Source organism: Symphalangus syndactylus, chromosome 4 (assembly GCF_028878055.3).
Source record: "Symphalangus syndactylus isolate Jambi chromosome 4, NHGRI_mSymSyn1-v2.1_pri, whole genome shotgun sequence".
Classification (NCBI taxonomy): domain Eukaryota; kingdom Metazoa; phylum Chordata; class Mammalia; order Primates; family Hylobatidae; genus Symphalangus; species Symphalangus syndactylus.
The window spans coordinates 79,340,620-79,366,920 of record NC_072426.2 but is presented as its reverse complement, the minus strand read 5'-3'; the positions used below and the strand labels follow the sequence as shown (position 1 = coordinate 79,366,920).

Sequence of the window (26,301 nt, the reverse complement as noted above, 5' to 3'; positions counted from 1 at the left end):
AATTAAAAAGTATGCTACAATTGGAAGAAACAGAGGGAGAAAAATAAGGTCATGGTATAGTGAGGAAGGAATGCTTTCACCTGCTACGACAAAGTCAATAGACAGTGTTGATAGTTATTCTATTTTTGTTATTTGTTATTCTGTATTTGTTTTTTTGTTATTTGTTAATTCTTAGCTATTCTATTTTTGTTATTTGATTAAGAATATGATTAAATATTTAAGGCAGATCTTTATACCACAACCAGACTATTGCAATTTAACTTAAATGTCAGAAATTCTTAAAAGGTGGACACACTAAGCTGAAGACTTCTCTGGATAAATTTGATACTTAGGAAAATACAAAAAGAGGTCCATGCTATCACCACTGTGTCCCCATTATAATTTAAAGGAATCAAGAGAGACATATTTTTATATCAAACTATCAATTTCTTAACTTTTTGACTGTTTACGTACATGCTTTGTATAGTTGCTTTTTCTTTTTTCTTGTACTAAGAATGAAAAAGAAAATGGTCACTTCTGATACAAATACCATAAAATAAGAGTAGTAGTTAATGTCTTACTAATTACTCCTAAATGAGGAAAAATTCCATTTAAAAAATTACTTTCAACAATTTATATTTAAATTATCTGGCATGATAAATCTCATAAAGTAAAATCTAATAACTTAGTTTTACTTTTTGACCTAGTTTACTTTTTGTTTCTGTTACATACAAATGAAAGAATCCTTGTGCACAAAAGGGCAAAAAAAAAAAAATGAGGCCAGATGAAAAAGTTAGCTAATAAAAAAGTTTAACTGTTGCATATATGAGCCATGAGTATTTTCTCATTCTGCATTTACACATAGCTTACTTTATTTGCCAGAATCAAAGCGTTAACAGCTCTAAGAACTACTTTCTAGCCAGGCACCTATCTCTGGATGCACCAGAATAGCTGTAAGCATCTTGAACCACACTTAGTGATCATCTACTAATACGTCACTAAAAACAAAACAACTGGGAAGTAACTTATCTTAAATTTAAATTTTAAAATGACTATACAAACCTGATTGGACATGGTGTCTGCAGCACAAAAAATCATTTTTTTCTTAAAAAAAAAAAAAAAAAAAAAAAGGCCAGCATAATAAAAGCTCCAAGGGGACTTGGGCCATGCTTTGTTTCCTATACCACCTCCACCTTTGATGCTGGAAGGGCCTTGCAGGCAAACATTCCTACCACTGAAGAGTGAGGGACATGGAATAGCTTTTGTTTTACCTCTTCCATGCTCTCTATGTGTGAGAAGCCCATAGCCCATAGCTCTGGAAGGAACTGGGAAAAACAACTCTGACATGGTTTGGGTATTTTCCCCCTTCCAAATCTCATGTTAAAATATGACCCTTAATGTTGGAGACAGGGCCTAGTGGGAGGTGTTTGGGTAATGGTGAATTCCTTATGAATGGCTTGGTGCCATCCCCATGGTAGAAAGCAAATTCTCATTCTGGTAGTTTAAAAGAGTGTGACACCTTCCCTCTACCTGCCTCTCTCTTCTCACTGTGTGGAACCACCTGCTTCCGCTTTGCCTTCCATCATGATTGTAAGCTTGCTGAGGCTGTCACCAGAAGCAGATGTTGAAGCCATGCTTGTACAGCCTGAAGATCTATGAGCCAATTAAACCTCTTTTTGTTATAAATTGCCCAGCCTTAGGTACCTCTTTATAGTAATGCAAAAACAAAAACAAATTCTAAACAGAAACAACTTACTCAAGACAGGCAAAGTCTACTCAAAACTGCAAAAAGAAAGGTTACAAACTCCCATATTTTACTGTGCTGCATTACTTCTCATATTATTATAGATCCTCACTTGTATTCTTGCTGCTTAAGTCAACTGGAAAACTTGGCTGTGTATGGCTTTTTAGCAAACAAATGAGGATTTAACATAACATTAAGGAAAATAAGCAGAAGTAGGGAATGTTTAAATTTACATCAGATGAAAAGGTTAATAACTTAAAAGCTTCGAGAAGCATAAACTTGGATGTGATAAATGCATGTGATCAGAGGACTGTGCAAGAGGAGGCCAAAATCACAGATTCAATCTCTGTTGATGAACAACTATGTTTTTTTTAATTTGTTTAAATGGAAACCAAGCTGAAGCCTAAGTTCTATCTTTAAAATGTACTCTTAGGAGCAAGGGAAAAGGGGCAAAGAATTATAAATAAAGATAAATCTATGACTCCTCCGTCACATGACAAATTCTGTTGATAAAAAGATGGCAAAATGTATAAATAAAAAGTTTACATGATTTCACTAACACAGTAACAACTAAAAAAAGTCTATCATGTATTAAAATAAGACAAGTGAATATGTGAAAAGTTGAAAAAATTAAACCAATATGAGTTTTTCTAAATACTTTGTATAATACACCTGATCAAAGAACAAGAGTTTTCAATCTTTTTCTTGGCAGAAAAAACAATGTTGTCTCACCATCTGTTTGAGATTTTCTCAGGAATATTGTGCTTGCCTCTGGATGGTCAGAAGGGTTGGGCTCCAAAGGTGTATCTATAGAGGGAGAGAAGAAAAAAAGATGTGATCATTTATAAAAATTTATCAACTCATTTATTTGACTGCTGCATTTAGGCTATTTCAGTACCTCTACTTTTATTCTTATCCATTGAAATGAATGTATAGACATAAGATAGAGCCAGGCAAGATGGCGCATGCTTGTAGTCCCAGCTACTCAGGAGGCTGAGATGGGAAAATCACTTGAGCCCAGGTCAGGAATTTGAGGCCAGCATGAGTAACATGGTGAGACCTTCCTTTATTTATTTATTTTTTTTAAAAAGGTAAATTTGCCTTTAAGGTGTGTAAAATCAACTGCATAGAATAAAACAAGATGGCAGTATGTTTTAAAAGACAGGTCTATTTTATAGGCAAAATATAAGATGTATTCTGGAGTCTTAAAAATTTTTAAAAAGTAAATTCAGCATATCTGTCTTTTCCATGTCATTCTGAGGACATGGAACCTTAGTTCTGTTGAGTAGCTGCCTTCCATAGTCACATGAGATCTCTAAGTCTTCTTCATTAGCAAAATGTAGGGAGAACATATATAGGCCTTATTTGTTATTGCAAAGAGCCAAATGAGACATACATAAACTGTGCAGTAATCCTAAAGAATGACAATAAAGAGCCTTTTTTGGGCTCTCATCCAACACTACCCATCTATTAACTGGTGTGTAAAATCACTCAGGCTTTCCTTACATCACCAAGTGGAGTATGTTTACACAAGTACTTACATGCTTTGTGTATAAAGATATAATGAATTAATTCACGTATTTGTTTATTCTAAATTCTTAAATATCTTGAAAAGTGAGTATAGTACTCCAAGTTACAAAGTCACACTCATCATGAGTCTTAATTATTCTACCTCTGAAAAAAATAAAAGCCCAACCAAAGTTTTTTTTTTTTTTTTCACTTTAAGTTCTGGGATACATGTGCAGAACATGCGGGTTTGTTACATAAGTATACATGTCCCATGGTGGTTTGCTGCATCTATTAACCCATAATCGAGGTTTTAAGCCTCACACGCATGAGGTATTTGTCCTAATGCTCTCCCTCCCTTTGCCCCCCACCCCCTGATGGGCCCCATTGTGTGATGTTCCTTTCCCTGTGTCCATGTGTTTTCATTGTTCTTTTTGCTTAGGATTGTCTTGGCTATACGAAGACCAATGAAAGTTTAAATAGAAGAGCTATAAGACATTTCCTCTACAGTGATAAATCTCTGGCTTTAAATGAAACCAAAGAGCCAGTGGAATTAATATCTTTATGATACAATGTTTTCTATTTGGAAAAATTTAGTTTTTATTCAAGAACCATATTGTTACCCAGAATTCTTTTTACTTAGATTCACCACTTTGCAAAATTGTAGAGGCAAACCAACTAAGTGTTTTCTCTTTTCTACCCCCTCCCATCCCCCGCCTCTCCCAGCAGTGTAGAGACTGAAAAACTCTAACTTTCTTATCTTTGAACAAGATGCTAGTGTCAGGAGGGGGAAGGACAAAGGGGAAGCCATGGCAACAAACACTCTTACACAGGCAAGGTCTGACATTTTAACCTTCAATCTTTATATTACACATTCAAAGTCTACATTTACGTTTTATGTCTTTTGAAAGTTTTGACCACGAATCATCCCCACCTCTCTTTTAGAACGAGGAGGTAAATAATGTCTGTTAAGTTGCCAGAATAAATCTGGAGACACATTTTGTGTTAAAGTAAGAAATTTAAAGTAATCAGAGCCTCATAAGTCAACTCCTTTGGGGGAAGCCCCCACACCCATTTTTCTGCAGCCCTGGCCATGACATTTCACACCTTTCCCAATTACTTTAAGCACCCTGCATTTACTTTCCTTCTGTGTTCAAATTAGAAGAAACTAAGCAGCTTCTATCAAGGTGACTTAAAGCAACCCATATAGTCTCTCCTATGGCAACCTGCATTCTGATTTTAAATAAGAAATCCCCAAATATTTCAGTATGAATAGTCCTGAGACTTGGCTACTTTAACAAAGGAAACAATTAGGCACTTACCTGTTTCCTTCACTTAGGTACCATCTGGATAGGTATAAAGAGAATGGGATGGGTACTGGAAAGTTGGGATATTTGAGTTTTTATTGAGAAAAGGAAGAGAATATTCCAAAGAAGACCTCAACAAAGTCCCACAGGATACTAAATAGAGCTACAGACAAGAACAGCCATAAATAAATGGTCCCATGCCAGAAGGGGAGAATGAGATGAGGGAGCAAGAACTGGGAGTTTTGGAGGGAAGGAAAAAATTAACTGGACTCTGTGGGAAAAGACTAAGGGGTGGGAACGCAAGGCAAATCCACGTTTTGTTCCTGGACAGCCCTAGGATAGCTGGCTACAGGCAGAAAGGAGCCTGAGGTGGAGGATGCCTCCGAGAGGAACCTGGGGACAGCAGCAGCCAGAAATGTGCCGAGGGCAGACGGCACCTGTCACCTCCTTACCTTCAGGCATCTCCCGTTCACAGATGTGGTGCATGTGGAGGCCCTCACCAGCTTCAAAAGTCACCTCACCAGGCTCTACAGCAGCAGCCACAGGCACTCCTGCTATCAGGTCCCCAGCTGCTGCCTCATAGATCTCAGACTCACAGTGATACACCGACCCCTGGTGCTTGTGCAACTCGCGGCTGGCCCTGGGGTACACACAACAGGTCAGTATGTTCCCCATGGGGCGCCTCTACTCCTGTCACCACCTGTGCCTCTGCTCACAGCTTTGGCCACACACTCCCGCTGCCCTAGGCCGAGGCTATGCTGCACTTGCAGAGATGGTCTTGCCCACTGCTCACCTGCCCACCTCACAGCCTGGCCCCGGCCCCTGCTGGGGCTGTGGGCCAAGGCCTGTCCCCTGCCACCTCCCCTGCCACCTCCCCTGAGTTGACTTGTCTGGGAGGGTGAAGACCAGCCGGCTTATTTAATAGGTTGTGAACCCAACAATCGCTGAAAGACACAACAATTGCCTGAAGAGAGAACAGATGGAGGTCCTCCTCCTTCTGCAGTCACTTACAGACTGAAGCCCACTGGCCCAGGTGGGAGCCCAGGCTTGTGGCTCACAATGCCCCACCCCACACTTCACAATGCCCTCCCTGACAGCTCACAATGCCCCACCCTGGCTGCCACCCCTCCCCCACAGCTCAGAATGTCCCTGCCTGGGCTGCCCCACCCTGTGACTTATGCTGCTGCTGCTCTCCTGGCCCCTCCTGCAATGCCAGTGGAACTAAGATTTTCATTCATCACCACCTTCCTGATCTTTCTAGTCCTAAGAAAAGCATAAGGTGTTTCCTTACTTGAAGCCATCTTCCTCTATGAGTTCTATACAAACCCTCAGTTAGTAGAGTGGGTCCCATTAGCAATCAACTTGAGCAACTTTTATTTGCTGACTGAATGTAGATATGCCTCAATTGTTGACTGCTTTTGTAATGAAATACTCCTCTCCTGTCTTCCAATGAGTGCTAATTTTTGTCTGCAACTTGACCATAGCAGTCCCTGGGGCCCTAGCTCTACTCTCAATAAAGAATTATGGCTGTGTGTCTTGAATCACACCTTAGGACCCATCCTGCCTCCACCTCTTTCTCCATAGAATAGAAACCTAACTTCTCCCTCCAAGTTCTGAAATGCTGAAACTTACCAATTCTTTTTCTCCCCTCTGTTTCTTCCTTCCATGGCAAGGACTTTCAGATTTTCTCTCTTTTACTGACAAAGCATTAAGCATGATTTTGTCATACAAAATAGCCATAAAGTGGGGTACCACAGTCCTAATTCAATAAAGATGAATATTCAACATCTGGCAATCAGTATGTGCCTGACAGTGTTCTAACTACGCTATGCTCATTTAACCCTCAGAACAATCTCATTTTACAGGTTTTACAGAAGACATTGAAATGGAGAGGTAAGTTATCTCCCCAGGGTCACACGACTGCTCAGGCTGGGGCCACGATTTGATCCCAGGTAGTATGAATTCCCCAGTTACTCAAGCGTGATTATCAGAAAGTGTATTGGTCCATTTTCACACTGCTATAAAGAAATACCTGAGGTTGAGTAATTTATAAAGGAAAGAGGCTTAATTGACTTATGTTCTACATGGCTGGGGAGGCCTCAGGAAACTTACAATCACAGTGGAAAAGGAAGCAGGCACTTCTTGGTGGCAAGCCAGAGAATGTGAGCATGTGAAGGAGCAACGGTCAAACATGTAAAACCATCAGATCTCATGAGAACTCACTCATTATCATGAGAACAGCGTGGAGAAAACTGTCCCCATGATCCAGTTATCTCCCACTGGGTCCCTTCCTCAACAACAAGATGAGATTTGGGTGGGGACATACCCAAACCATATCAGAAAGTAAAGGTAGAAGTCAAGCTTGGAGGGAAAGTGACATAGTAGATTAGTACATTTTTAAAAGAAAAACATTTTTTTTGATGTGGATTTTAAAATGCCTCCCCCTCATTCAACATTGATTAAGTCCCTTCTACATGCCAGGCACTGTATGTGTGAAACAGTCCTTTCATATCTTTTTTTTTTTTTTTAGACGGAGTCTTGCTCTGTTTCCCAGGCTGGAGTGCAGCGCAGTGGCATGATCTAGGCTCACTGCAAGCTCTGCCTCCCAGGTTCACGCCATTCTCCTTTCTCAGCCTCCCAAGTAGCTGGGACTACAGGCACCCACCACCACACCGGGCTTTCTATTTTTAGTAGAGACGGGGTTTCACCGTGTTAGCCAGGATGGTCTCGATCTTCTGACCTCGTGATCCACTTGCCTCAGCCTCCCAAAGTGCTGGGATTACAGGCATGAGCCACTGCATCAGGTCAAAACAGTCCTAACTTTTAATGCTCATAGGCAGATACAAAACCAAAGGCTTAAGGAGTCAGTTTCCTGAGACCACACTTCTGGACAGGGTACAAACCTGGGATACAGGCCCACCTCTGTTTGACCCCAAATTTGATGCTGGGATGGTTTTAATTTTATTCTGAAAATTTGAGTCATTGAGCCATACAAAGGTGAAGAGTCTCTGTCAGATGTGTGTATAGTGGTCTGTATAATAAGGAAGGACTGAAAGAAGTAACAAGACCAATTAAGAGACTTTATCTAAAAGAAGTGGCAGTGACAAAAGTCGAGGAAAAAGTTTTCTGATCATTTCAGAGATGGAATAGGAAGTGCATGGTCAAGAGATGTGAAAGAAGAGGGGAAGTAGAGAGAAAGCAGAGCTGCTCAGGCTCTGCTGGGGAAGACTGGGTATGTAGCGGTGCCTTCCTCCTGGCAGAGAATGTAGGAAGTGAAATAGGTAAGGAGGAAAAAATAGTTTTTTACTCTCAGTGTCACATAAAATGGAATTCTATGGTCAAAAGTTGAATATAAATCTCTGTAGGCTAAGTCCATTTGTGACATCCCAACATATGATTTCAAAAATAACACACATACTAAATCAAACCATTAAGAGTAACTGGGGAAACTTTCTAAAATTTGCATACTAATAATATCACCATTTTTCATTTATTACTTTCATGGGGCAATTCTGAATCTATGGTTATAGCAAATGAGGCATCTTGTATAAAATAAAGCTACTACATGAAACAAAACATTTAAAATTCTATTGTCCTCAGAGAATAGAGAATGCAACTGAAGCTATGGGCATGGAAGTGATTACCTTGAGAAGTTGTGTATAGTAAGAAGAACTGGGAAGAAAAAAAAAACCTGGAGAATAGGGTGATTTCCACGGCATTAAGTGAAGCTTGCCAAAGTGAGCACTGGGAGTCAAGAGACCTGCATATAAATCAGGAATGGCTGCCTCTGTAAGTCATTAGAAAGGAGATGATGTCTGCTTTTCATTTCTATAACAGCAGCACCTAACACAGTGCCTGGTCAATAGGTACTCAACATGTATTATCTCAATGCACAGAGTCAAATGTTGCCAGGAGGGCAGGAAAGCTACAAACTGGCTATGATAACTTAGTGATTGGGCTTCTGTGTGTGTGTGAGTGAGCTGGATGTCAGGTAATGGGTAAAGTATTGAACTGGAGGTGAGAAAACAATGACACAAACTGAGGGCTTCTCTTTCCAAGTGTTTGGCTGAGAAGAGAGATGTAGGTAGTAGTTAAAGGGTAAATATGGTAAAGAAAGCCTTTTATTCCAAGATTCAACAAAAAGAATGAGTATACTTCTATGTTAAAGGGAAAAAGCCAAAAGAGAAAATACATTTTTGAGTTTAAAAGAGAAGGGAGAACGAATGCACAAGGGCCCCCAAAAGGCACAAGTGCATGCAATCCGGATCAGGGCAGATTAGCTTTGGACTTCTACAAAAGCAAGATGGGAGAAAGGACCATGTCATTCCAGAGATATTTCTGGTAGAGGAAAGGTTTAGGAAGAGATCTTTTGATGACCTTTATTTTAATAGACTTTTCAAAAAACTGCTGTGGGAAAAAGGATACCACGTATAGAAAAGTCTACAGTTCTTGATACATCTAACAACAACAAAAAAGCTTGATACACTAAACAAAACCCAAATAATATCTTCCCTAAAAGTGGATAACTGGAAAAGAAATTTGAGCATAAACCAAGGAGTTCAATTACCAATAAGTATATCAAAAAAGTGAAACATGGGTTTAATTTTTCCCACAAGGAGTTAGAAGAAGAAACAACAACTTTCGGGGAAGAGGAAAAAAGAAGAAGAAAATTATGTGCAATTCCAAAATGTGTGAATATTTACAAACTCTAACATAAGTTCACTACAAAAAGGGCCAGAAGAATCATCATCGTAGGAAGCAATGGGTAATTTCAAAAATCAGGGAAGAAGGGATGATTCATATGTAATTCAATTTTGTTGAAAATATTTAAGTTTGAGGACAAAAATAGGTGATAAGTTGAAATGTGGGAAACCACAGTGGAAAAAAAAAAAGAATTCAAGAAAGTTCAGTTTCAGTAACCAATATCTAGTAAAACCCTCAGGACCTAGTGGCTACAATCTGCATTAATAGCATCTGAAGACCTAGAAATATCATTAGATACCATTTTGGATAATTTTTGTAGACTTGAGATGATATCTATTTAAAGTTACAAAATAGTGCCTGCACTTAACAACAGACACACTCAAAAACAGGTATCCATGACTTTACTTTTACGTTTTATTTTTTTGAGACAGTCTCACTCTGTCCCCTAGGCTGGAGTGCAGTGGCACAATCTCGGCTCACTGTAACCTCTGCCTCCTGGGTTCAAGCGATTCTCCTGCCCTCAGCCTCCTGAGTAGCTGGGATTACAGGAGCATATCACCATGTCCAGCTAATCTTTGTATTTTTAGTAGAGATGGGGTTTCACCATGTTGGTCAGGCTGGTCTTGAACTCCTGACCTCGTGATCTGCCCTCCTCGACCTCCCAAAGTGCTGGGATTTCAGGTGTGAGCCACCGCACCTGGCCCACAGATATCCGTGACTTTAAAAATGGAAGAATTTTAAACTCTCTAAACAGGAAAATATTGGGAAGCATGGTTATGAAAACAGATTTTAAAACATCTTGGTTGAAGACAATATTGAAGTACATTAAGAAAAATCCTATACTACCATGACATTGGCAAGTCTGAGAGAGCAAAGAGAAATAAGTTAGAGTACTGTGCTTTGAATTAATCAGGAGCTTGATTCTGTGAAATGAGCTGAGACCTTGTTTCTTTATGGCTACAAAGTAAACTAATTAATTCATCCATTCATTCAATACCTATTTAGTACCTGAGCCCTTAGCAAACATGCCGCACACTGTATGTAAGTTCTGGGGATATTGCTTGGACCAACATAAACAAGGTTCTTATTCTTGTAAAACTTATCTTCCAGTAAGGGAGTTAACAGACCGTGTTGCCTGCTTTACCTAGGATGACTACTGAACTTCAGCTATCGGATCTTCATTCCAGACAATAGGGTAGAGGGAGTAAAGAAGGAAGGTTTTTTAGAAGGTACTCATAGCACAGTGCTTACAAATTATTGGCTTAAAACTTAGTCACAAGACCATACCTAGCTGCAAGGGAGGTTCAAAAGACATAATCATACAGCTAGGGTAATGAATACAGAAGAAACAATTGGATATGGAAAGGAAACTAGCATGCTATTCCACTTTCTCTAAAGAAAGATTAGGGAAGTTTTGGGTTAAAGCAAGAATAATCACAATAAAATTTTACAACTCTTTGCAAGCATACATGAAAACATACAAAAAAGGTTGTAATGATCTTTTCTTAAGCTGAGAGGACATAAAAAATGAGAAAAATTAAATTATAAAATGACACTTTGGTTTAGAGGTAAGAAACATTTTATGACAGTCAAGAGATCAGGGTTGTATGGTATATTATGTGAATGTTGTGACTCATTGGTTTCATCTTGGATATAATAACTTGACATTTTGTAAAAGTCATTTTTCATGAGAATTTTTTCAGGTGCCCTATAAAGTCCTGTCCCATCAGAAGTGAATAGTAATCTTCCATATTCATGAGATATCTTAATGGCATCTTCTACAGTCATCCATTGTTTAGTTTAGGTAAACCTGGGAATCACTTTTGGGCATTGTCTCATCCAACTTCTGTTACCCATCCCCATCATAAGTCATGAAGGTCTTGGATATTTTGTGCTCTAGCAATTAATTCCTCATGAATCCTGGAGTTATTTGCTATTCCAGTCATTTGTCCTACTTCACTTCCCTTAAGCATAATGAATTTGCCACCATTAACTTCTAAACCATATGGAATTTGTACATGTGATTTGACTTTGTGAGCAAAAATTCTATGGATGTCTTGAAATTTGTGCCTAGTATAAAACTTTATTTTCAGTAGAGATTATATTTCTGCACTCAGGCAGCTATGTAACTTTCACTGTTATTGCTAGTCAGGCTTTGCAGATGTGATGATAACCTCCTAGGTTCTCTGGAAGAGGGACATATTCTTCAGGATGACGTTGTAATATTTTGTTAGGTAAAATCTTTTATCTATCTAAGTCAATAGTTCATAATGTCTTGAGTAACAAGACTAGTACTTTTCATTTTTGTTAGCTCTGTGAGTTAATGTGACCAATGCCTGAGGTTGAGTAATCAGGCCAGTATCAGACTGGTCTTTGCCAGAACTTTTTGCCTAATACATTTCTCTATTGTTTTCTATAGGTCACAGGATGTTAATACGGGTTCTCAAATGCTATTTTTTAAAATGTTTTGTGAATGACTAGCAACATGGTAATTTAATTTTCAAATATAATTTACAAGTGAAATGTGTAGGACTCCAATAAGGCACAATGACCTAGATCCTGAGTATGAGCCCGTCGGAAGAAGCAAATACTGCACTGAACAAGCTCACTCATGTCTGCTTACACCAGTCACTTTTGAACACTCAATGGCAGGCAGGGGGAATGACCTGTGGTTGGCAGATGTCCACTCAGTATGACCCTGGATTGGACATATAGTTACCTTGGGTCAGGCCAGCCATGTGTTGTTGGACTATTCCTTGGAGATACACTCTTAGTGACTTGTTAAAGTACCTGAGTCATTAGATGCCTGTAGACTATGCCCACTGATATTTGCATTAGGTGCAAGCTGCCTAGCTGTGCTGACACTGACTGAAGCTGTGAGGTTTCACAATGACATGGCAGCCAATTACATATGCTCAGATTTACCATGTATCAAGAGTTATTCACATAATCAATTAGGCAATATCATTCTACACACAGGCAGTAATAAAGGGAGTAAAAAACCACAACAATGACTCAGGAGACCAATGTACCTCTAGAAGAGTCCAGTGGGTCCAGAAGCCCTTTGGATACTGGTCAGAGGCTCCTTTTGGGCAGAGATCACAGCAGCAGCCACCACGTATGGAGAAGTCCTTAGAGTTCTCATGGACAAAGCTTCTGAAGGCATCTTGGACAAGACCTTGTCTTTGCTGGTTTTATGATCCTCTGCAGATGGGTCCATTCTCATTTTCTCAGCCACCTTTCACTTCCTATCAGTTCATTTCAGGTCTCTCATGATCCCAGGCAGCAGTATTTGTTATCATCTCAGTCCATTCATACATGTTTATCCCTTTGGGGATGAGGGGACAACTTCATTGTGGACTTAATTCTACTGGAGATGAGTGACCTCATTTTAAGATATTGGGGTCACAAATTATTATCACATATCATCAGGGCAGACAATAGCTACAACCTGGGGCTGAAAGCAGATAACTCCATTTATTCTGGAAACATTCTGTCATGATTATGGTGCCAGTTACCGTGAGGGACTTCATTTTTCCCACCTATTTTTTACAAGGTTTGAGTCTGAACTGCTAATATTCTACTGATTTATGGATGAAGGGACTGACTGCACCATTCCAGCCTGTCACAGCACTTGCACCAATACTTCCATTTTAAGAGTTTTCCACCTTGTCCAGAACTACAGTCCATTAATCCTCTCATTTTCTCTCTTAAGAGAATAAACAACACATCTCATGTACATACCCACACCCCTCTTCTCCCAAGTACCAAATACACAAAAATCCAATCTCTCTCCGGCTAAGCAATTTTAGATAGTCACTTTCTCATAATTACTTTAAGCTCCCTGACTCAATACTTGTCTTTTCTCTGGCTAAGTCTCATCCCTGGATGAGCACCACTTTGTGTTGGCTCAATGACACCACTCAGCTGAACCAGAAAAATATCAAAAAGTGGTCAGAGGTGTCATCATAAATTCAAATTACTTACACAACAAATTGGCCCTAAATATTTCCAAAAATCAATAAAAGTTTTGTTTCTCCAATGACATCATTTCTTCAGAAACCCAACATGTATAACCAATCTTTTCTATGTTCCTCTAACTTTTATTCAACTTCTTTCACCTGAATATCTTGCCATATCACTCAAGGAGAAAATATATCCCATTAGGCAAGAGCCAATCATCTTCCCATCACCTAAGAAAATTATATGCACAGGATGCATCCACCTCCTCTTTCTCTGCCTTATCATGTCAGAAAAAGTACCTCTCCTTTTCTCACAAGGCAAATCTGAGATAAAAGATTTACATGGCCTGTAATTCCAGCACCTGGGGAGACCAATGCAGGCAGACTACTTCAGCCCAGGATTTTGAAACAAGCCTAAGCAACTTAGGGAAACCCATCTCTAAAACAAATACAAACAAACAAGTAGCTGAACATGGTGGTGTGGTGGCACATGCCTGTAGTCCCAGCCACTCAGTGTGGGGAGCACTGAGGTGGGAGGATCACCTGAGCCTGGAAGGTTGAGGCTGTAGTGAGCTGTGATCACACCACTGCACTCCAGGTGGGGCAACAGATATTTTTAAAAGGATCTTCTCTGTTAAAAATGATCAAATAAACGATGGCTATGAGGTTGAGGTGGCTCCAGTACGCTCAGTTCCTCCTTCGACAAGCCAAAACTTGACTCAATATAAATAATAAAAGGAAACTTAAGCTTAACCAATCAGAAACCACCAACTACCATCTGACCAGAGACTTTCCACTGTGATGTTCCAAATGAGGCCACTGCTCCACTTTACCCAATCAAGTATTTTCTTTTTCTTCCATATTTGCCATATAAAAGTCTTCCCCCACCCTCCCTAAGCCTCTCTGTTGGAGCTCTGGGATGCTTGCTGTCTTGGGCTGCCTGGTTTATACATTTCTGAATGCTCAAATATACTTCATAATGTTTCAAAGAACCTAGTTGTATCTTTTAACAGCTCTCATGGTTATGTCATTGTTTCTGGATTTTCAAGTTCTACTTCCTTCATGGGATTGATTCTCAGCATGTGAACACGTTCTCTTCTACCATCGTAAAGACTCTCCTAATATGGGCAGTTTCTTACAAAACTATACACACTCTTACTATGTGATCCAGCAGTTGCACTCCCTAGGTCTTTATCCAAATGACCAGAAAGCTTATGCCCACACAAAAACCTGCACACAGATGTTTATAGCAGCTATTAAAATAGCTGCCAAAAGTTAGGAGGAACCAAGATGTCTTTAAGTAGCTTAATGATAAATACAAATGTGATATATTTAGAAAATGAAATATTAATCACCTCTGAAAAGAAATGAGCTATTACTAACTGTGTATTACACACTAAATGCATATTACTTACCGAAAGAAGTCAACCTGGAAAGTTATCTACTCTATGATTCCAAGTATATAACATTCAGAAAAATGCAAAACTATGGAGAGTGAAAAGATTGGTGGTTAGGAAAAGAAAGGATAAATAAATAGAGCACAAGATTATTACAGTAATGAAAATACACTGCAGGATATCATAACAGCTATAATGATACATTCATTATACATTTCATTCTCATTATACATTTCTCCAAACCCTTAGAATGTGTGCCATGAAGAGTATCGCTCTGGGTGATGATGATGTGTCAATGTAAGTTCACTGACTGTAATAAATATTCTATTCTGGTATAGGAGGTTGTTGGTGGAGTGACCCAAGAGTGTACAGGAATTGAGGGCATATGGGAACTCTGGATTCTGCACTCCATTTTTCTGTACACTCAAATCTACTCTAAAATAATAATGTATCTTTAAAAATCTATCACTATCACGTAGCCCTTTTCAAGTCTCCAACTGTTCTGAGCCAGTTCTATTAAATCTCAGAAAACACTGGTTAATAAGCTAGCTCTGACCCAACTGGCAAGAAGAGGCAGAAAAGACCCAGGCCAGGGGAGTATATTGCACATGCATGCACCAGGAAACTGGGGGAAGCTTGGAGACCCTTTAGCCTGGTCCTGAGCCTGTTGAAACTGCAGTTACAGGCACAGATGCCTGGGGCACCAATCTCAATTTGCCAACATACAAGGTCACATGAACACAAATGCACAGTCTCCTCTGCGATTGGTAGCTAAGGATGCTAGGCCATGATTGGACTAGGATGGGAGATGATCTGGGGACAATAGCTTCTGTAGACTTTTGTTGCCTCTTCCCAGCCCTAAGCATTTCACTTTACTCTTGCCACAGGCAGCAGGGAGGCTCCCTATGTACATCATCCCCACAGCCTATAGCTTTGTCACCCTCAGTCTCATACCCTCCTATGGCACAGTCAGTCAGGATATCCAACCCTGCAAACTCAAGGGTGCACACATGGCCAAGATAATGGGGTGAGCAGAACCCTCACCTTTGATCTGCAGACAAATGCCCCCTACCTTCTAGGCCTCTATCAGCAACTGGAGGCTCTGGAAATTTCCAGACACATACCAGTGTTCTGGACTGCAGGCTGCTGCCCCATCCTATGGCAGAGTAGACCTTTTCTCCACCAGATTGCCCTGTTATCCAGTTGAATGAAATGTCTTTTTAACATAGAAACAGGGCACAGAAACTAGTGTTCTTTGGCCCTGAACCCCATCACTCTGTCTGCAGGTATACACCCGTCCTTAGCAAATACCATAGATTTGAGGACTCAGTCCCTGGAGTGTGGTCATTGGCTCTGCTTTCAGAAAACTTCAAGGTACTTTTGGCAAGCCTGCAGACTTCATGAAGAAAAACAAAAACATAAACAAAACCAAGTGATGAACACACACACACACACACACACACACCAAAGTGACTAACAGGAAGTCCCTCCAGGACATTTGCAGAGAGGGGAGCAGAAAACATCCCAGCGGCCTTTCACAGCTACTTCCTTGAGCCCGTTTTCAGACAGTGCTGTCTAGACCTGTCTCAGCCCAAGCACTGCCACCCTGATATGCAGGAGCTGGCTTGCTTACCTGAAATTCAACATCAAGAAACTATCTCTTGGCCAGGTGTGGTGGCTCATGCCTATAATCCCAGCACTTTGGGAGGCTGAGGCAGGTGGATTGCCTGAGGTCAGGAGTTTGAGACCAGCCTGACTGACATGGTGAAACCTTGTCTCTACTAAAAATAAAAAAACTAGCCAGGTGTGGGGGTGTGCCCCTGTAATCCCAGCTGCTTGGGAGGCTGAGGCAGGAGAATCGCTTGAAACTGGGAGGCGGAGGTTGCAGTGAGCCGAGACCAGGCCATTGCTCTCTAGCCTAGGCAACAAGAGCAAAATACGTTCTCAAAAAAAAAAAAAAGAAAAGAAAAGAAACCATCTCTTCTACTTAACATTAACAGGAATTTCCTCAAGCAGTGTCCTCATTGGCAGGGGTGGAGTGTGGGAGTTTCTTAAAAAGTGAGGTCTCTGCCCACCACCTAGAGAACCTGGAAATTTCCATCAATGCCACAAAGTCCAAATCACTGGATAGTGCTCCAGTGTATGGCAGATTAGATCATCTCTCCATTAGATCTGGGTTTCTATTCCATCAAATGAAATGGCTTTTCTATTACAGGGTCAGGATAAGGGATCAAAAGGGTCTTACAACTGAACTCCAGTGTACAGTCTGCACAGACACTAGGCTTGTGCAAATATGACACAGCAAGGCCCCGGGACACTTGAGCCAGCTGAATGCACTGAGTTTCAGGAAACAATGAGATACATTCAGCAAAACAGTGGGCCTCATGCTTAAAGAAATCAAGCCAAGAACACACACATCACTCTGACACACCCATACAAAGACACACACACACACATGCAAACACATATGCAGACACCCTAGTGGCCAATAGGTTCTTTTACCAGGAACCGGCAGACAGGAGAGCAGAAAGCCTCCCAGGGGTCCATCACTGCACTTTCTGGAGCCCCTTATCAGATGGCCAGCCCCGGGACAGCACTGTTTTATCCTGGTCCAGCCCAAAGTGCCATCACCCTCTGATGTGGGAGCTGGCCTCCTCACCAGAACTTCTCTGTCAGACAAATTTCTCTTCTTTTTAAAATGGTGAGAGAGAACCTTCAGACAGTGTTCTGATCAGGGTGGGTGGAGAGGGGGGATTCCTAGGAAGTCAGGCAGGGCAGGGCTGAAGCCCTCTGGGTTAGCTGTGGGCTTTTGATATAAAGGCAGATAAGACTGGACAGGGGGGATGTTAGTGAGGGGATGGACTGGGGTGTGCTGAAGAACTCCAGTTGGGAGTGTTCTGTTGCTCTAACTGAGTTCCTGAACCTAGGTAACTCATAAAGAACAGAAATTTATTCTCTCACAGTTTTGCAGGCTGGGAAGTCCAAAATCAAGAGGCCTCTGGAGAGGGCATTCCTACTACATCCTCACATGGAGGCAGGTGAAAGGGAGAGAGGAGAGATGTGATGTGTTCACATGACAGAAGAGTGACAAAAAGTAAACTGAATCCTTCAAGCTCTTTTTATACTTATATAAGACGTAACTATTTTGTATGTATATAAAAAGTAACATCCCCCTCATCTACTACAGGGTAGTAGATACCACCCACATATGGGAAATACAGAATAGATAAATAATTTATTCTCTCCTTTATCAGTTTTCCAAATAATACGTAGCTTTTTTACCTAAACACCTCCATTAGGCTGCAGCTCCCAACACTGCTGTCTTAGGGATTAGACTTCTAACAGATACATTTTGAGGGATACATTAAGACCACAGCAATTGTAAAACCAAAGAGTATCTGAGCCAGGTCTCAATCAATGTAGGAGTTTATTTTGCCAAGGTTAAGAACATGCCCAGAAGAAATAAACACAGAATCACAGACACAGTCTGTGGTCTGTGATTTTCTCCAAAGATGATTTTGAGGGCTTCAATATTTAAAAAGGAAAAGTGACCTAGAGAGGAAACACGAAGTGTGTGGTGATCCTCATGTTGCAAGAGAAAAGGAGCAGGTAGGGAAATAGTCAATTATGTACTGATCTTATGCTCAATAAATCAGCGCTTGATTAGATAAGATGAACAGGGTAGCTACCTGTGGAAATGTTTAGACTTTTATCTGTAACTGCTTACAAAGCCAAGGAAAGGCGGCTTCTTGCATGACTCAGCTTTCAGGTTAACTTTTTTTCTTTTGGCATAGTAAATTGGGTCCCCAATTTTTATTGTCCTTTCATACAATGATCAATCCCTAGATCTATTATTTCACCAGGAGTTGCAAAATAGTAATATTCTAATGCTATCATTACACCTTCATTTATTAGCTGAAATACTTACATAAAAAGTAACTTCCCCTTGATCTGTTAGTTATCCAGTGACACCACCCACATAGGAAATGCAGAGTAGATGAATTATTCCCTTATCAGCTTTCCAAATAATAAATTGGATCACTGGCAGCCTTTTTCTTGCTCGTAAACTTATTTATTATAATTACAAATCCATGCATTTATTGCTGTTACTATACTAATTGAAGCTCCAATTGTCCTGTTTTTGGACAGTAGGAGCATCGTGTCATCTCCTAGGCCCTCTGATATACCCTAGTTATGTTTCATAGCATCCTTATTTTATGATATGTCAGGGTGATCCAGAATCATCTCATACATCTTCTGTCCAGATCTAAATTCAGGCATTTCTCCAAGGAACTCTGATCTCTTTTTATAAAAAATTGTTATTTCCAGAATATAGCCTGGATATGAGAAATGCTGCCTTACTAAGTTGGTCCTTGATTCGTGCCTTTTTCTGTGAATACATACAGGAGTTCTCCTTCCTTCTGGGTTCTCTTTTTTTTGAGAGTTAAAACATATCATGACACGAATCAAGTTAAATTATGCCTCTGAGTTTCAGTTTCCTTTTCAGACTATTTATTTTGATGATTACATGAGTTAGTACACAGAAAATGTATAGAGGTTTTTGCAATATACTTTAGGTGATCAGTTAATTCTCAGTGCAAAATGTGCAAAGGGTGAAGGGGGGAACTCCCATCAGTCCTACCTAACTGGATAGCAAGCTCCTTAAAGCCAGGATCATAGTTCTAAACCTCTGTGTATCCACCATAACTCCTAGCACAATGCTTTGCATCAATCATGAGCTCAAGAAATTATTACTCATGACCAATAACCATCATATTAGTTGCATGAAAGTGCAATAACATATGTACTTTCAAACCAAATAACAAGAAGAAAATCTATAAATAGCAACCTGTAAGTATCAAATATTTCTGTGTATTGTTGTAGGTCTGTGAAACCACAACACACTGATATATTGAAAGACATGGACTAAATCCGGTTCTAAAGCAATTTGAAATTTCCACAATATAACTTAAATTCATTAAATTTTCAGATTTCAGAATTCATTCAAGTTCTAAAGTTATCATTCTGGGACAGTTCAATGTCTTTAAGTTTTTAATCTTCTCCATTCTAATTTCCTGCTATAAAATCAATAAAGTGTAGGTTGTAAAGAAAAAAAATGACTTGTCCTATCCAAATTAAAGACTATAAAGTAGTTGTTTATTACTTTGTAACTTGTATCTGTATCCCCTTTCTCCTATACTAAGAATCCTAGGTCCTCAATGACACCAGGAATGGAAGAATTAAAGTATTATTCCTCTTCATCTCCTTCATCCTATAATACTGATCTACAAATTGAAGATGAACAATGCCAACAACAAACAGTTTTAGGGTCCTTGTTTGGCAATTCATTTTTTCCCTTAGGATGTATTTCCTTTTGGTTGTACAAATTGCAATGCTTTAAAGCAACTTGAAACAGTTACTCTTGGTATGTTTAGAACCCTCAACTAGTGTTTTAAGACACATTTATGTTTAGGTATTTTATATTCATTTTTTATTTACTGAACTTTCATTTATTAAGATTTTATTATGAATAATATTAATATTGGCTAGGTATGGTAGAACGGTTCATTCAGATTGGTTGGGACTTGGGTGCCCACTTCAGCAGCACATATACTAAAACTGGTTGGGACTTGGGCCATACCATTGTTTAAATATTTCTCTATCCGCCTGCCTTGATGGACCCTGCCCTGCCATGAAAAGTTGACTAAAGTAAGTTTAATTCATTAAAATGTGATTTTAATGTGCCTACTTCTCTTGCAAGACATTTGCCAAGGTTCTAAACTGAATTCTGGATATAAACAGATAATGAATTCTATTATCTGTTCAAGAAATGAATTCCTTGCATTTACAGAAGCAAGAATGGATGACAAAACTTAGTATCCTTCAAATGAAGATGAAGTGGCCAGGTGTGGTGGCTCACACCTGTAATCTCAACACCTTGGGAGGCCGAGGCGGGCAGATCATCTGAGGTCAGGAGTTTGAGACCAGCCTGCCCAACACGGCGAAACCCTGTCTCTACTAAAAATACCCAAAAAATAGCTGGGCATGGCGGCAGCTGCCCAGCAACTCAGGAGGCTGTAGCAGGGAGAATTGCTTGAACCTAGGAGGCAGAGGTGGCAGTGAGCCGAGGTCGCGCCACTACACTCCAGTCTGGGCAATAGAGCAAGACTCAGTCTCAAAAAAAAAAAAAAAAAAAGATGAAGTATGCAGAGAAGAAAGAGCTTTCACTTATTTGCATGTACTGAAGATGTAACCTCAATTTCACTTGCTGCTTGATCAGACTGAAAGGCTGAGACATTGTTGGTGCCAAGCTCACTAGCACTAGTAAATCTCTCTGGGCTCTGGGTATGCATGGAGCTGGCACTGGTGTCATCACCTCCATGATGTAGATCTTGCTCATCAAACACTGCAACCAGCTAGAAATGAAACATAAATGTGCATGTATAAAGACATTTAAATCGCTACCAAAAATTTATACTACTTTGACCTAAGTCTACAGTGGGAAAATACCTGACTGACCCCAGAATGTTAAGTTTTAAGAAGCAAAACCTCAGCCGGGCGTGGTGGCTCATGCTTGTAATCCCAGCACTTTGGGAGGGCAAGGTGGGCAGATCACCTGAGGTCAGAAGTTCGAGACCAGCCTGGCCAACATGGTGAAATTGTCTCTACTAAAAATACAAAAATTAGTCTGGTGCCTGTAGTCCCAGCTACTCGGGGAAGCTGAAGCAGGAGAATTGCTTGAACCCAGGAGGGAGAGTGGAGATCGTGCCAATGCACTCCAGTCTGGGCGACAGCGTGAGACTCTGTCTCAAAAAAAAAAAAAAAATAGGAAAAAAAGAACAGAAAAACCTTAAAAAGACAACGTTTCCGTTAATGTTGATGCTTTACTTTCACATTTCTGAAGTGAATATTTTATAGACAAAATTCTATGGCTGAAAAATAATGAAATTGTTTGCTATCACAGCATGCTAAGATGAAAGTAAGTTTAAATATGTTCTAAAATATAGGCTACATTGTTAAGTGGAAAGAAAAAATGCAAAACACAGAGTGAGAATGTATATATATATACACACACACACACGTGGTATAAGCTACACTTCATATAATGAGAAGGGGATATTAAAAATTATACATGTTATCTGCTCATCTGTGCATAAGATATCTAGAAAGGATAAAAAGGAATCTAATGAAATGGGAATCTAATAAAAGGAAATCTAATAATATGAGCACGCAGTAAGAGGTGGGGAAGAACATAACTGCCAAAGTAACTTTGGAAAACTCTATTTTCATTGTTGAAAGCTAAAGACAAAAAAAAGTCCCACAAATACTATTTTCTAATTAGTAAAGTTATTTCTCTACAAGCATACGGTTTCAGAATTCTCAATCTACTATACACACACATACACACACACACACACACCAGGAACAAACAAACAAACAAGTGAACATATTTTGGAAAATAAAAGCCAATTTTCTCACTGTTAGAAGTTACAATGAAGGAAAAGCTAGAATAAACTCAGTAGTGTTAGAGTGGAATCAAAGGCAACAGTAAGAAATCACGGTTTTTATAAGTAGGCAGGTAGGTACACAGTCAGATAGGTATAGAAAAATGTTAATGCATGTGTGAGTACACCAACATAGAGTTCCTAGCTCCGTCAATGGAGAGATCCTAGAGTAAATGACATTCCAGTGCTAATGAGCACACCTAGTACTCAGATTATGGTTTCTAGTACCATTCTCCAGTTAATGATGAACCATGGCTCCCTAGAAATAGGGTTAATTTCAGGGCTGAGGTCAGGGAAGACACATGATAAGCCTGGAACACTTTGTGATGCCAAAAATAAAGAAGAACTCAAAAATGATGAAGGCACATCAAAAGGAAACAGGTGCCAACCTGAAGGGGCTTTCAATGGCCAATGTTGAGTGTTGAGAGAAAAGCTGAGTGTTGGGAGAGAAGCTGAGGCAGGGCTTGGAACCTGTCTAGGGTCCAGGATTAAAACCCCTGGAATGTGTCTAGGGGTTTTGAAATGTGTCTAGACTTGCTGGCTCCTTGCTTCTAGCACTCCCTTTATCTCAAGTAGCCACGTTTCAAAGAAAATGCTAAACCATCACAGCTGTAGCTCATTCATTTGATACACTGCTTCCTTTCAACCCCCACATCCTCACTACCTGTTTCTTTGTTTGATCATCAATAAATAGCGTGGGCTCCCAGAGCTTAGGGTCTTCGCAGCCTCCACACTGACATTGGCCTCATGGTCCCACTTTCTCTCTTAACTTGTCTTTTCTCATTCCTTTGACTCCGCCAGACTTAGTAGCCCCCGTGGCCTGGTGTTGGGTCTGATCACCCCAACAGTTGAGACAACCTGAAAACAAAATAAATAATATTAGCATTGGATCATAATCCAAAGAATACACTAAACAGCCATGAGTCCATAATAATATAAATAATTGAATAAATAAGTGGTGTAGAAGCAACAGCTGTTTCCTACTAGAACATTCCAAATAAGTGCAGAAGGAATGATGGAAAGAAATCATTAGGCAACCTCCACTGTAATAACTGCTGTGGGTAAAAATCTACTCATGGGTCCTAGGATTAATGGAGGAGAATATGATATCAAACAGGATATTTGTATATCTCTAAATGTCTCCCCATAAGATACATTTCAGCTAAAAAGGGAAAAATACTTGGCAGCCACCACTGTACCAAGATTAACATCACCAGTAATGGCAACATCACATACCATCCGATAAAATGCACTGAGAAGTATGTAACATTACTTCTGTGACATTCCTGCCACATGAATGGTATTTATTTCATAGACTGTATCTCCATTTGGGTTTGTCTGATGTTTCCTCATGATTAGATGGAAGGTTACTTCATCATGAAACATTCCACAAACCCAAATGGAGGTGCAGTCTACAAAATATTTACAAAATAAATATAATTCTTAAAAAGTATCAAGGCCATGAATGCAAAAGAAATGATGAGAAAATTATGCAAACTGGAGGAGGCTGACGAAAAATGACAACTACACGCAATGAGGACAGAAAATGGGTACTGGAGGGAGAATTCAGATGCACTCTGAAGATTAGTTGACTGTACTGACTCAGTATGAGTTTTTCACCTTTAATAATTGTTCTACAATTATGCTAAACATTAACATTAGGGATAGATGAAGGGTATGCAGAAACACTGTTAATATTATTTCAATTTTTCTCAAGTATATAATTATTTCAAATTGAAACATTTTAAAATAAAAATTCATTCTATTTCTTCTTATAACTAATACAGCTCTTAAAATATTAATACACTTATTAAAAATCCCAATGAGAATAAGGTCTAAGGATCAACAATGACTGTCACCTTGGGATATTCATCCTGCAGCCCCATGCCTAGAGCAACTAACCTTAGGATTCAGGAAAGAACCATGCCTGAAGCCAAAATCCACCCCTTTTCTGCCTCCAATCCAAGGACAGAAATATACATGTACAGAATTCAAATAGCACACATAATTACAATCCTCATTTTATAAATAGTTTTGTCACTTGGAACAAATGCTATTTCCATGAATATGTACATTTTACATATTATCAATCCATTTATGAAACAACAGAGAGGGTCATAGAGACATGTAAACAAACAAGAAGCTCAGAACCCTGCTGAGGAATAATATAAAATCACCTGATTAAATAATCTGGAAGGAGGGTAAATGGTATGAAAAAACCGAAACAGGATGAATAGTTGAGCCACTCAAAGTTACAGGGAGCAAACTAAGTGGGAAAATAAATCGTTAATAGTTACGAAAACTGGAAATGTGCTTGTATGTATATGACAAATTGTCCATAAAATCAACTTATCTGACATTGGCTGGCAAGCATCTCCCTGTACTAGCAATACAGACATTCAACTAGATTAGGAGTCATCCAGCAAACTTTTCCTGAAAATGGCAAAATAGTAAACATGTTTGCAGCTGTGGTCCACATCATCTGTTCCATACTCTACTCGACCTCTGCAGCATGACAGCAGCCATAGACAACACATAGACAAGTAAACAGGGTTATGTTTAAACAAAACTTTAAGTATAAAAGCAGTACTGATAGGGTTTTTGCATATGTTACTTTAATTATGACTTTAATTGCTTAAAGTATTTCCTGGAAACACCAAGTTGTTAACAAGTGTTAGTTATTTTTGTTTGAGAGAATTTCAAGAGATTGAAATTAACAACAGAGGAATGTGAAAGTCGTTAGGCATTAAGCTAAGCCATACAAACTTTATCTTGAAAATCGTGGGGTGTCCTTGAATGTCCACGAGTTTAATTTCCATTTATTCTGCCTGAGGTTTTAAGGAGTATGCAGGACTAGGCGGGTAAACACTCACAGCTCATTAGTCCAACAATGAAAAAATCATGAGGGCCTAGAGTAACGGAAAGGCAGTGAAGTGAAAGGACAGTTAAAATGTGTAATTTTCCAAATACAGAACTGAGACATTTAAAAGAACTGTATGTGGTGGTTGGGTACCATTACAAAGGAGGTGGATTAATTTTAGGCGTCTAGGTTTGTGGTGCTGGTGGTTGGGCAGGGGACAAGCACACAGGGAAACAAGGAAAAAAGAAGATGTATTCAGGCTTAGGGAAAAATATCACATCCTCAGTATTTAATTCCTGTTAAACACCTGGAGATGGGAGGCTGTGGTGCAAAGGGAGTTCGAGATTAACTATACATGATTGGGTGATGCTGGCATGCAAGGAGAGTTGAAGCCATGGATTTCATTAAGGACCCCAATCTGAATGTGGACCACACACAGGAATCAGAACCAAAACCTGGACAAAGCCAAGACTGCAGGTTTCTATTCGCTTCCTCCAAATCCACTTTCAGAAGAATTTGAGAAGAATTGACTAAAGAATGTAAGTAAACTCCAGGAAACGGTGTTCCACAGAGGCTGGGGAAAGGTCAGTACGTGGAAGAGAGAGATTAGTAGTACCTGCTCACTACAAGGAGGCGCCTCCAAATGTCAATGCCTATTTTCAACAAGTGGGACCCAAGCTGATTCACTCCAGTGCTCTAAAATACACCTGACCCTTGAACAATGCGGGGGATATGGATGCTAACCCCCCACAGTCAAAAATCCAAGTTTAACTCTCAACTCCCCCAAAACATAACTCCTAGCGGCCGGCAGTTGACTGGAAGTCTTTGTCACTAATAACACAAAAAATTAAGACCTATTTTGCCTGTTATTCACATTACACACTGAATATGCTGCTCCCAGTGGAGGCCGAGACTCCTGCCCAGGCGCCCCTCACAGCCCCCACTCCAGCCTCCCCAGACTCACCCTCGGCAGGGCCATCTTCTCCTCATTTTAGTCTGGGGCCACATTCTCCGGGCCTGCAGTGCATGGCAGGAGGCAAACGAAGGCGAAGCGGCCACAACGCCATCTCTCGTGTGCACCCACAGCTTCCGATTCCGGTGGGGGCGCTGGCTCCTGCCCCTACCCCAGCATCTATACCCTGGTTCTGATAGGACGAGAAGGAACCTTTCAGCCAGCCCTGATTGGGTCATATTATCCAATCAGAGTTGTTTTGCACAGTGGCTCTCATCCCATCCGAACATGCCTTACAGGATATCTAGTTAAATAAGAGTCATTATAAATAGTTGCTCCGTGGGCTTTCGTCATTTCACCCTGTTCTAGGCAGCGTGGTCTGTAC

The 26,301-nt window shown here is 40.0% G+C and overlaps 1 protein-coding gene and 2 long non-coding RNA genes across 3 annotated transcripts in view; 1 reads left to right on the top strand and 2 right to left on the bottom strand.

Annotated features, from left to right (window-relative positions):
• Positions 1-5,616, bottom strand: part of LOC129480819 (cyclin-Y-like protein 2) — a 44,048-nt gene extending 38,432 nt beyond the window's left edge. The window contains 3 exon segments of the mRNA XM_055275193.2: positions 454-488; positions 2,456-2,530; positions 4,989-5,616. Coding sequence (XP_055131168.1) covers positions 454-488; positions 2,456-2,530; positions 4,989-5,211 — 333 coding nt within the window. The 5' untranslated portion in view covers positions 5,212-5,616.
• A 176-nt stretch (positions 5,617-5,792) lies between these two features.
• LOC129480834 (uncharacterized) lies at positions 5,793-8,935 on the top strand. The gene is made up of 3 exons (XR_008657163.2): positions 5,793-6,488; positions 8,137-8,325; positions 8,705-8,935. It is a non-coding gene; the product is annotated as an uncharacterized lncRNA (long non-coding RNA).
• Positions 8,936-18,009: 9,074 nt separating this feature from the next.
• Positions 18,010-26,106, bottom strand: LOC129480833 (uncharacterized). Its single transcript, XR_008657162.2, has 3 exons — positions 25,929-26,106; positions 22,769-22,962; positions 18,010-21,015 (listed from the first exon to the last, which is right to left on the bottom strand). It is a non-coding gene; the product is annotated as an uncharacterized lncRNA (long non-coding RNA).
• Between the last annotated feature and the right edge of the window lie 195 nt (positions 26,107-26,301).